Below are 12,367 nucleotides of genomic sequence, written 5' to 3'. Positions count from 1 at the left end.
CAAGGTATAATGATTAAGATGCTCAAAGTGGATGAGCAAGTGAATAAATTGGATGGCATGGTGCACGTCTCACACATTGAGTAAATCTGATATGAAAACAACCCCAAGTTGCAAAAGAGAAAGTCTAATCATTGCTCTCTTTGAAAGAGAAAATTTCCCAAACCCCATTTATAATTATAAATGAATTTAATTAAAAGTCAAGCTACCTATAACTATAAATAATATCATTTAAAGACTTTATACTAAATAAATCCTCAGAATACCTGGAAAATTAAAATAAGGGTTTTAGTCTTTGACTTTTACTCACTAGATTTCATCTCTTGATCCACCCTTAAGGAGCCCGTATTTATTAGTATACATTTATACACTGAATAAAAACTACTGGATGCATGCATATTTTAAATTTTTTGTTTCAAATATGAATGCATATTTAAGTAAATGCAAAAGTTATTTTCGTAGTATAAAATTTCATCTTAGTAAAATTATAAATAATGAGTATGATATCATCTTATTGGCATCCAAAATAATAATTATTTTATAACAATAATGTACCTTAACGTTAAAACACAAAATTAATTACATTCTAAAATTTAAATATTATGTAATTTTCAAAAATAATAAACATATATTTGTTGTCCTTTTAAGGTGATCCTTAATGTGTGGATGTTTTTTCCTCTGTGTATTTACAGCGCTTGTCGCATGCCGCTGAATAAAAATCCTCTCAGTGCGGTACATATCTGGCCAGCAAAATTTTTTGCAATTCTTAAAACAACAGTCGAATGTAGGTTTCAGTCCCGGGTTGCCTGTCGCTGGGTAATGGTCTTCCATCAAATACTACTGCAATCCCAGTGTTGTTTGCGTTCTTGGCTATCATTGAAGTATGTATGTTCGTGTGCGTGTGCGCTGTGTACTGTGCGTGTGTGTGCGTGCTGTGTGCATGTGCTGAGCATAGTTAGTGTATGTGTGTATAATATTCTGAAGGTTGTGATTTTATGTGCAGGAAAAAGAGATGTACACATACATATGTATGTAAATACGTATACACAATTGTTAAAAACATGCCTAGGTGTGAAAGTGCTATCTAACCGCCTCTAAGTAGCCATTACATGCCTGTAAATACTTATGTACATATGTACAGTGTATATGCACAGATATATACGTATGTGCATATACACACACCTTCATGTAGTTATGCAAAAAATAAAAAAAACGACAACAATTCTTAAGTACATAAGCACGACAATATCCTATATATCTGCAAACAGTTTAAATTTGTGCAACTTTATATGTGTGTAAAATCCCAGTTTTTATATTGTATGTATGTATGTGTTGGCAAATATATTAAATAACTAATTTATTGACATTCGCAAGTAAGTGTGACCGAGGGTAACGTATACGTAATGTATGTATGTACGTCTGTGTGCACATGTACATATTGTAAACATACAACTACATATGCCTGGTATTTAAATGTCAAATTATACCGCTTAATACCGTTTGAGAGTGTATAAGCACATATTTATTCAAATGCCAAAGACCGCATATATGCATGTGTATTTGTGTGTACATGTATATGCATACATATGTATGTATGTGCATCTTATGCATGATTTGACAAAATAGTTTCGCTTGGTTTTTTCATTCCGTTCTTTGAACGTCAACGATTGTTACCTCATATTAACAATTATATCCTTAAGCGCGTGCCAGGGCGCAACGGTCAGAATCTTAGATTAAAAAATACCTAAAAAAAAACACACCTACACTTACATACTCAGTTTAACGGTGGACTTAATCGTGTTTACACGCTGCACGCAAAAGCAAAAGCTTTGCCCGAATTGCATAGTCTAACAAGTGCTTGAGTTATGTGTGTACATTAATTACATGCTTGTGTATTTCTTTTTCGGCCATTTTGATTAGCAGAGTGGGAAAAAGTTAAGCAATATGTAGTAATGTGCAAACTTAAAGCCCAGAAAGTATGCTTTATAGATCGATAAACAGATATGTGTGTAAGTAGATTGCTGGTAGCGATAATTGTCTTACGACATAAAAGGAAACTACTTAGTGCGATAAAATCGGCTTCCTATTTATCTGCCTATCGGTTCGGCCTATCAGCACACACAGACTCACAAACGCACGCACGCACACATTGCCGTGGGCGCAAAATGGGGGTCAATGTAAATTATGAAAATACAGAAAGCAAAAAGCAAAAGGAAGGCCAACAACACAAGCGTTTGACATTATTCGTTAGTATCTCTCTACCTCGATGTTGCATCGCATCTCATTCACTTCCGAAGGCTGAGTCCAAGTGCTCTTCACATTATCTCTTTCTGTCACACACATTTGACAGTGTGGTGGGAAGTTGAGTTCGATCAGACAGGTTATTCACCACCCTCTCACATTAAAACTAAACTCACTGTTGGTATAGTTTTCACTTGATTCAAACAGCTCAGATTAGAGAATAATTATCACATATATTAATTATTAATAAATTCCATAATTACTGCAATATTGCGATAATTATCATTTACTTAACGTTTGACTACCAAAGCCATTTCTGATTTGCCCGTTTTGAGCACATTTTGCGGAAGTGTAATTGAGAACAAGGCTGTGTGCTGCGCTGTTACAGTTTACAGGTAGAGTATCATTACAACTTATGGTGGGTTCATCTAAAAAGGTGACTTATGAAAGGAGAAGGGTGTACTTGATAGATTGAGCCATAGAAAAATCAATACCATTTCAACCTGAAGGGCTTTTGAAGGCTTTGCTTTGTTATGCTAACGATGCAAAAAACTAATGACGTCTGATTTTACAACAAGGAACAAAGTAATGTAGACTACGTAAATTACTGTTTATTAAGTTTACAAGACAGCGCTGAATTACAGAGTACAACGTAGTCGATATAGGAGATTACATGGACTCTCTTAAGCAAACTAATGCATAGCCTGATCTCTTTAGCGGGCAATTTGCCAAAGTGTAGAGAAACATTGTATGTTTTATAGAAATGCCTTATCAAGAATAGTATTAATTCTATTATTATTAAATTTTGCAGGCTGCAAAGCTCAGATTCGTTCAGTCTGTGATCATATTTTCAATTTCGTGGTGAACAAAAAATATGGAACATTCGTCGGCGGCTATCAATGCTATAATTGTTGTACCGACAATGTGAAGGATATCAGATATATAGTACATACATAAATGCATGTCAATATATCATCAATGTATATAGGTAAGAAATTTTTCGTACTATTGTCAGGTTTTTCTTCCATACAACTTTAGATTATTTATATATTATTTTTATTACTATCAGAAAATACCAGCCGATGACAAACATAGTTGGGGCATGATGATTAATCAAAAGTAAGTTTAAAACATTAAAAATAATTTATTAGAGTTTATCTAACTATGTTATAACAACTTAAATTTATTATATAGCTTCTTACTTCCGAAACCGTCCGAAGCACACTTCGACTTGAAATAACTTCAATTCATCGACAATTTGTTTTCGAAACACGTACTGCTTGGATTTTTAGAAAATGCATGCGAATGCAGCTTCTGATCGAGGTGGCGGAGGCGGCTCCTGGAGACTGCCACCCGATGAAACTTTACAGGTGCAGGATCCCAAACAGAAAGATCAAGATCTCGATCTGGATGAGGGACATAACTGGCGCAGCATTATCTTCTCCTTACTAGTTATTAGTTTTGTAATAGCTGGTATAATAACTGCTATCTATTTATTGGGGTAAGTAATTTGAAGTATACAAACGAAAATATTAAAGTAAAAGAATCTGAGAATCTTACAAAGTATAGCGGTTAGGATTTAATCCTACATAACAATAGAAGTATAATATTAATATAATTGAAATATCGTTCACAGATATGTGGATGAACTCTTGTATTGGTCGGGACGCCGCATGATACTCGACGAATATTTACAGGGCGAACTGACGCCGACTAGATTGCAGCCCTCTTGGGTGACAACGAAAAAATACGTATTTCAATCGGATGATGGGGGACTTTCCGTTTTGGATACGACGACGAACTCAATAAATATTTTAGTAACAAACCACACGATTCGTCAACTGAATGTACGCGGATATCATTGCACACACGACCTTAAATATGTCCTCTTCAGGCATAATGTAAAAAAAGTAAGTGTCACATTTGCAAAATAATTATTGAAAATGAAGTAATTCATGTTGTTTTGTAGATTTTTCAGAAATCGTTTACTGCGTTTTACACAATCTATGATGTAGATAATGATCATCACATGCCAGTCAAGTTAAAAGACTCATCGAAGGTACAAAGAACGCGTCTTCAATATGCCGCCTGGCTGGGGAATACAACGTCAATCATTATTGTTGCTGACAATGATATATTTGTACGACAATCGCCCTCAATGGAAGAGGACATCAGGATTACAACGACGGGCCACGATAACAATATATACAATGGTGTGCCAGATTGGCTCTACCAGGGTAATTTTACTGCCATCTTATCTCTATACCTAATTCCTTTTTTTATTAATATATTATTATATTTATTTAGAGGAAATTTTTGATATGCCGGAAGCAATTTGGTCGTCCACGGATGGAAGTCACTTCATGTTTGCCTTATTTAATGATACTCATGTCGGGGTGATGACATATCCATGGTTATCATCTGGAGCCATTATCGCTGGTAGCGGTATGACATCGGGTAGCTCATTTCCCGAAACGAAAAATGTTCGATACCCAACGCCAGGCACTGCCAATCCAGAAGTCCAGTTATGGATAGTTGATATTACAAATTTTATGTCTATAGTTAAAATGGAATTGAGACCACCCCCCTCTCTCATTGGACAGTGAGTTTTTCATTTGCATAGACATCAACCAATACGAAAATGTAAATTCATTCTCCTTTGTTTTTTACAGAGATTATTACCTAACTTCAGCGAGTTGGGTCTCCGGTAGCAATCATCAAGTCTCTGTAGTTTTTATGGTACGATCTCAAAATTATAGTATAATCGCGACATGCTCAAAAGATCAAAATTGGACATGTACAGAAGTGAGTATAAAAGAATGTAATGTATCATATAGTATGATTGATTGAAATAATTTATTGTTTTTAGATTCATTCTGAACGCGCTCCGGAGGATGAATGGCTAGACATCTTTCCACATCCCGTTTTTGCACCTGATGGCAATAGTTTTCTACTGCTAGCCAGTGTTCAAGAATCAGGCAACGATCATTTTACCCACATTAAACATATAACCATTTCGCAGCAAAGGATTTCAGTAATTTCTCATGGTCGTTATGAGGTAAGTCATTTTCTATCCGCTCATATGCGCCCTTATTATGAGTAAAATATGTTTTCAGGTACTGAAAATACTCTGTTGGGATACAGCGAATCATGTAGTGTACTATCTGGCCACACAGGATAAAAAGCCAGGCCAAAGACATCTATATTCGGTTAAGGATCCCGTTCATGACGATACTAGAAAGTAAGCTGCATTTTAAATTCTACTCGTATTCTATTCTATATTCTTCTTCCTATAATGAAATATATCTCATTTTGACCATCTTGTTGCAGAAGTGAACCGCAGTGCATTACTTGCGACTTGGGCGAAGCTCTTTGGAGTAGTAGATATTATTATGTGAACTGTTCACATTTTGACGCCTTCATCACACCCACAACTGGGATTGCGACGAACTATGGAATTGATTTCTACATACTTGAGTGTCAGGGTCCCGGATTACCAGTCTCGGGAGTGCATATGCAGAAGACTCACAGCCTAGTCAAGATCTTATACGATACACGTCCCTTCTACACCGAAAGGCTGCAGAAACTTGCATTACCGATTCAGCGATCCTTCGAAATTCCCTTGCCCCATGGTAGTCGAGCTCAAGTTCAGCTGCTTTTGCCACCTAGCTGGCGTGAAGAACTCAGGGATGCAGCATTTCCTGTAGTCGTTGAAGTGTAAATATTATCAAAATTAAAACTAAATTTTTAATTATTATTATTAACATTATTATTATTTTGTGCAGTAATGGACGTCCAGGCTCGGAGTCAGTTTCCGAGAAATTTCGCATAGATTGGGGTACTTACATGTCGTCCCGCAATGATGTTATCTATGTACGTCTGGATGTCCGAGGAGCAAAAGGTCAAAGCAAAAAGGCCTTATATCGTCATTTGGGAGGTGCAGAAGTACAGGATCAAATATCTGTATTAAGGTAAGCACTGACTGAATGCCTGCATTGCAAATAATATATTTAATACTCTATTATATGCCTGTACAGATATCTATTGGATACCATAAGTTTTTTAGATGAAACTAGAGTTGGCATTTGGGGCTGGGGATATGGAGGCTATGTGACTTCCATGGTTCTGGGCACCCAACAGGATGTCTTTAAATGCGGCATATCCATTTCACCAATTGCTGACTGGCTTTATTACAGTAAGTTTCCAGGATTATAATGTGTTATTTGATCTCTTATGATAATTGGTACTTCCTTGCAGACTCTGCATTCACTGAACGCATCTTGGGCTTGCCGGCTGAGAATTATAAGGGATATGTGGAAGCGGATGCAACGCAACGAGCTCGTCTTATCAAATCAAACTCCTTTTTCCTAATTCACGGTCTAGCTGATTCAACGGCACCCTATGTGCATGGTGTACAGCTAGCCAAGTCCTTGACAGAAGCTAATATATTATATCGATATCAGGTAAAATATGGTTCAGATCATCATATTTGTTATTATAGAAAACAAATCATTAAACTTGCTTTTGTTTATTTTTAAAATTTCATTATAATAATAGTTCTAATTTAGTAGTTTATTCACTAATTTTGTTTTTAATTTATTCACAGACTTATGCTGACGAAGGCCATGATCTCAATGGAGTGCTGGAGCACGTCTACTCATCTATGGAACACTACTTTGCGGAGTGCTTGAGCTTGGATCCGGATGATACCAAGCCCGATTTAGATCAAAACATGGTACCTGCCGAGTAGCAGACTTAGTAAGCTTCAATATTGTACATAGAGTAGGTTAAATATTCTAATAATACGAGTATTATATAGACTTCGAAACTGTTATACTAACTAATTACGTATATTTGTTGTATTGTTTTATTTTTTAATTATCAATTATTAAGTATTTATTTTACTGTATTTTTTAGTCTCATTCGGCATTACAACGCTAGAACGCTATACAACACATAATATATTATATTTACATATAGTATAAAAGGAATGTCATCCAATATCGTTCTGATTCAGTTGATAATTTTTGATGAGCATTCATATGTATACCATTTATAAGAAATGTCAATGAAAAGTGAGAAAACATAGTGAGATTATTGCTAGAGTATAACTTCCTTATATGTACATTGCTTCCGTTAACAGATCTTCCGAGAGTGAGAAACTAACCATTAGTTTCTAAAGTTTAGATATTAATGAATGATTTTTAATTATTTCCTTGTTCCCAAGTCCCCAGTTTTGTATGATATTTACATACGCTGTAGGATTGTGATCCTCAGTTCAATTTGAATACATAATTGAATAATTCGAAAAAAAAGAAAAGAATTTTGATAATAATGTGGAATCTCTAAATGTCATCATCAACGTTTTTATTCATAGCTTCAAAAATAATAATAAAACAAAAAATAACTAAAAAAAAAAACAAAACAAAAAAATCAATACTGTTGATTGTCGATTGATTAGACTAGACGCCTCATCTGGTTCATCTAGTTACTTCCATTGATTTTTTTCAACAAATTATTAACAACATAAGTATTAAATTAGATAAGAACGTACAGTAAGCAATTAATTAATAATATACATAAATATTAATATATACTCGTAATCAGCTGATTAATAACTGCACTCTGCTGCCACACCCCCCTCCAAGATGTATAGACCCCATAATGTCCTAGCTACTCAATTTGGTTGTTATTTAGGCTTGCAGTCAAAACTAAGGGCGGGCGGCACTCAAGGTTGCTCGATCGATTAACAGTCGATTAAGAAACAATTAATTATTCTATTTAGTATTTATTGTTTGCCAATTTTGTACATACCACAATCAAAAATGCAGTAAAGCAATTAACGTGGCTGATATCCTGATCCCCAGTACAGGGTATATCCGAGTCGTTCTCACTCGGACTCGACTCGGATCGATTCACAATCATCTTTGTTTTTCTTCGCAATTATTGTACTTCTTGTTATTGTTATAAAGAAGAAAAAAGATAAAAACGAAAGCTAAAGTTAAACTACGGAAACTACGTATTTCTGAAACATTAATCTTTAGATCGACTCTTGAAGGCGGGGAATCCCCCAATGAAACGAAAGTGTTGTCACATTATTATTATTATTACTGTATTATTATTATTATTCGAAAAACAAATTCGGCTATAATGATTGCTTCACATTAATGTTTTGTATATTGTATAATAATATTGGAGCATAAACTGAGTGTTTATTAAATTTTACAAGCGACTTTAACGAAAAAAAAAAAGAAAACTCAAAAGAAATGTGAGCTTCGGATATCCGATGACGTCGTGTTAATTTGTTTACAATTATAAGGTAAACATGGTGATTAGAAATTTTACACCTAGATTGTACTCGTATGTAATTGTAATTGCTACGCAATTTGTTTTAATCTTCCTTATTTTTTAAAAATAAAACAATTCTATTTTATTTAGTAATACACAAAAAATAAAAAATCCAACAAAAAAAAAACATTTTGCTTATTAATTGTGGAAAAGTGGACTTGCAGAAAACAAATTCATAAAATTCCGATAAGGCAAATAAATTGATGTTTAATGAAATTGGAAAATAGATTTTTTTGCTAAATAATTTATTTGACAAATAGCGAACTGAGTTTAACCATTAATCTATAAGAAATTTGTTTTTAATTTAATTGAACTTTGATTTTCTATAGCCGTTGTTCTCTCTGGGGATATCCATAAATATTCCTTATCGGGATCGTTAGGCGCAACCCATGAAACCAGACGAAAAGCTTTCTCTATAAGAAAAAATTATGATAACCCTTGGAAAGAATGTTTTTCCATTTACCAAACACCCCGTAATAAAATTCCATAAACGTTTTTACTGTAATTATTATTGCTAAAATCAATAACAATATTCATAATATATAGAATATATATTTGAAACAGTGCTTACTTATCTAGTTTTACAACAATTGTGTCAAATGAATCAATCTTGATTTTTTCAAAATAGATCTTTTCACTGGTTGCACTGAGCATTCGATTACCACTGTAAAAGTTGGAAGTCAAGTCTAATACCGCTTTCGAGTCGCCGAAATTCGTGACTGAAACAAATGAGAATTTGCGCGGATAATTGCGAACTATAACTAATATTTTGGCGTTGCTATTTGCTAGTATTTGCGTGTTGGACTTGTTTTTATTCGCCTTGCACACAAAGTTCTTGTAGATCGATGGGGATCGATGTCGCAACGCAATCATATTCTTAACCATAACAAGACCATGGGATGCCTTAAAGTCCATTTGATCGATCAGATTATGCAGCTCTTGCGTCCAATCATCTAGGAACTGTTCTGTTTGATTCGATTCGTTATTATTTGTCTGAGCAATGGCAATCTGATTCGAGTGCATAATGTTCGGAGTGCCGGGTAACGTCAACTGCATTAACGTGGCTGCATATATCTTGCGTGGATTGTTGTCCACATCGAGATCATGCTCCCCAATCGACCAGTGTATCCAGGTGCTATCATCACCAGCTGGCATCTCAGCCAGTATGCTCTCGATGCGTTGCTTCATCTTTTGCGTATCACTTTCACATCCACGACAACATCCACCAAATCAACGTGCTCGAGCAGAGCTGTCAGATTGGTTTTAGCCGTGTGCTTCATCAGAGATTCCTCTACCATGAGCACTCGATCTGGACCTACAATGCTTTTCCATGCATCCAAACAGTTGGAGAGCTTCGTGAGCTTTTCTATCGATACCAAGCCCTTCAAGTAGAAACCATTTACCCCCTGATGTATCCAATGATTGAGTGCTGCTCCAACAGTTTCTATCAGCTCATGCTGATCACTTTTTGCAATTATCTGCTGCAAAGGCAAATCTAACAACAACGACATATTGCGAGCATTCAGTTCATGAGCGAATATCTTTAGATCCATTAAATGACCCAACTCAGGTCGCATATCTCTGAGTGAGGAGGATTCGCCGGTGGGAAAAATGGAGTTAAGACGCACGCCTGAAATACCTAAATTTGCAAAATACTCAATGCCATTTATTAGGCCTCGGATATCACCAATGCCATCATTATTAGTATCTTTAAAGGATGTGGGATTGATCTCATAAAAGACGCCTCCTTGGTACCATTCAGTTCTGCGAAAGATATGAGAAAAAAAACATTTGAAAAGTGTACGTTCGAGCAACATTAATTGTTACTTACTTTGGGTTACAATATTTTGGCAAACTGGCGATTTGAGCCACGACAATGGAGCACATGGCTAAGACGCCGGAGATAAATACGAAAAATGTGCATTTCCTGATCAACGGCCAATTCCATGAGACAAAACTGGGTGTTTCCTTAGATTTGCGACGATTACCCTTTAAACAATGCGTGCTTGATTCCTAATTGAAGCGAAGGTATTAATGAAAATGTGTAGAAAGCATTTTAATAACAATTTTACATTCGCTCTCATTTCCATTTTGAACCCTACATCCAAAAGAGAGGTACCCCTTAGGGAGGGATCCAATTGACCTACAATGTGACATATACGTTAACAAAATTTAATGCCTCGGCACATCAAATGCAACTGAAAAGTGTAGCTCATTTAAAGACCCTAGCAGAGGGAGGTTAGTTAATTTTATTAAACGTATGTCTGACCGTCTATCAAATAATCCTCTTACTTTAAAGCTATTGTAACTTACACTTATCCGTATAATTTATATACGAAGAAAATGACATTGGATTTTTACTATGAATAGCTGCCTCAGCAGTAAACGTTTTTGAAAATCTTGCATTTTTAGATATGGTATTTCATCAGAACTTAGCAACTGTGCACTTGACACTCTCTAACACGTTCTTACAATATTTTGTTTATATTAGCACTTGTTTACAATTTCAATCTTCACTCTGCCAGAGTATTTAAGCATCGGCATGCCGAAAGCTAGCTTTTCATGCTTGTTTTTTTTATTTATTTACTCTCATAGAGATTACGTTAAAAGTCAGCTAACATTGGAAACATGAGGCCGAATCAACGAATTTTCACCATAAATTGCGCTTTTTGTTTTGCGGAGCCGCTAAAGTGAAAGCAGCCAAGCCAAAGTTAGATATTAAGGGAGTACAATTGCATTTCTTACCTGATTTATTGTCATATTATTGTTCTGTAAATGATGATAGTTGACTTTGTTAAACAGATTTGTCGACGTATCCATGGCATCCATTGCAATACCGGTACTACTTCCAGATGAGCTCGTTTCCGCTTTACAGTCGGTATTGCTAATATTCGATGAGGTAATATCGCTGGCCGCAATGTTGGGGCTCAGGGGGTGTGACAGCAAACCGGTGCCCAGAGTATTATTGCTCGAGAGCAAAGGGCATATCGAGGCTTCTTCATCGGGTAAAAATGTCGACACCGAGGGGGATTCAAGCAGGGTTTGGGGCAGCTCAACTTCCAGAAAACTTGGCTCTGTAGAGATACCCAAGCTGTCCATGGCTCAAAATGTTAACCTTTAATAAAGTAATTAAAGCAAATAAAGATTAATTGAGTAAATTAACAAATTGCGAGACAACGGCCTCGCGAGACCTTGACAGTCCTTGAAGCTTAACAAAACAAAAAGTACGCCAAAGTAGAGATCTCAAAGCATTTTCATCATGAATATTGCGACAAGGGCAGCTCATTGACGCTCGAATTCAATAACACACAACACAATTATTAAAGATATGTACGCACATGTAGCTAAAGATATATACATACAATACAATACGTATACAATTAGCAGCTATACTCGTATATGCATGAAAATGTGTGTACATATAATATTAGAATAGCAATAGATAGAGACACATATGAGAAGCTTTTGAGGATATTAACAGCATAATCCGTGAAAATTGCACTGGTACAACACAAAATGGAGGTAAATGCAGCATAAATGAGCTATTAGAATTAAATTCAAATTACTTAAACTACCAAAATGTTCGTTATATAAAACTTGCTCGCTACAAAAATTCAATATGTGATGTCTGCTTGAGGCGCTCAACTTTTGAAATGCGCATGCGCTGATCGGCTTCAGCATGCTAAGTATCGATATAATTACGATTACGAACGATTAACCAATTAGCCAGCTCTAATCGATAAGCGCAAAAAACGACTCGATTGATGATATTTCGATTACA

The 12,367-nt window shown here is 35.6% G+C and overlaps 2 protein-coding genes across 8 annotated transcripts; one reads left to right on the top strand and one right to left on the bottom strand.

Annotated features, from left to right (window-relative positions):
• Window positions 1–786: 786 nt before the first annotated feature.
• On the top strand, window positions 787–8,698 carry LOC117565129 (dipeptidyl peptidase 4). Of its 2 annotated transcripts, none has more exons than XM_034244094.2 (15): window positions 787–878; window positions 3,050–3,226; window positions 3,308–3,357; window positions 3,433–3,739; window positions 3,875–4,148; window positions 4,208–4,475; window positions 4,546–4,840; window positions 4,911–5,043; window positions 5,108–5,296; window positions 5,355–5,479; window positions 5,569–5,955; window positions 6,024–6,209; window positions 6,276–6,433; window positions 6,496–6,701; window positions 6,845–8,698. In XM_034244094.2, exons 4-15 carry the CDS (start codon window positions 3,534–3,536, stop codon window positions 6,986–6,988), a joined length of 2,571 nt encoding a protein of 856 aa, XP_034099985.1. In that variant the 5' UTR covers window positions 787–878; window positions 3,050–3,226; window positions 3,308–3,357; window positions 3,433–3,533; the 3' UTR covers window positions 6,989–8,698. The 2 variants fall into 2 exon arrangements, with proteins under 2 accessions (XP_034099985.1, XP_051858495.1); XM_052002535.1 differs by lacking the exon at window positions 787–878 and adding an exon at window positions 1,354–1,370.
• Window positions 8,699–9,075: 377 nt separating this feature from the next.
• LOC117564049 (uncharacterized) lies at window positions 9,076–12,229 on the bottom strand. Of its 6 annotated transcripts, none has more exons than XM_052002574.1 (5): window positions 11,332–11,413; window positions 11,206–11,271; window positions 10,659–10,729; window positions 10,418–10,599; window positions 9,076–10,350 (listed from the first exon to the last, which is right to left on the bottom strand). In XM_052002574.1, exons 3-5 carry the CDS (start codon window positions 10,674–10,676, stop codon window positions 9,771–9,773), a joined length of 780 nt encoding a protein of 259 aa, XP_051858534.1. In that variant the 5' UTR covers window positions 10,677–10,729; window positions 11,206–11,271; window positions 11,332–11,413; the 3' UTR covers window positions 9,076–9,770. The 6 variants fall into 6 exon arrangements, 4 of the variants coding, with proteins under 4 accessions (XP_051858534.1, XP_034098553.2, XP_051858532.1 ...); XR_007954577.1 differs by lacking the exon at window positions 9,076–10,350 and adding an exon at window positions 11,925–11,941 and having other exon boundaries at window positions 10,507–10,599; window positions 11,332–11,701; XM_034242662.2 differs by lacking the exons at window positions 10,659–10,729; window positions 11,206–11,271 and adding an exon at window positions 12,153–12,229 and having other exon boundaries at window positions 11,332–11,701.
• Between the last annotated feature and the right edge of the window lie 138 nt (window positions 12,230–12,367).

This window comes from Drosophila albomicans, chromosome 2L, assembly GCF_009650485.2.
Source record: "Drosophila albomicans strain 15112-1751.03 chromosome 2L, ASM965048v2, whole genome shotgun sequence".
NCBI classification, from domain to species: Eukaryota; Metazoa; Arthropoda; class Insecta; order Diptera; family Drosophilidae; genus Drosophila; species Drosophila albomicans.
This window is presented reverse-complemented; position numbering and strand designations above follow the sequence as displayed.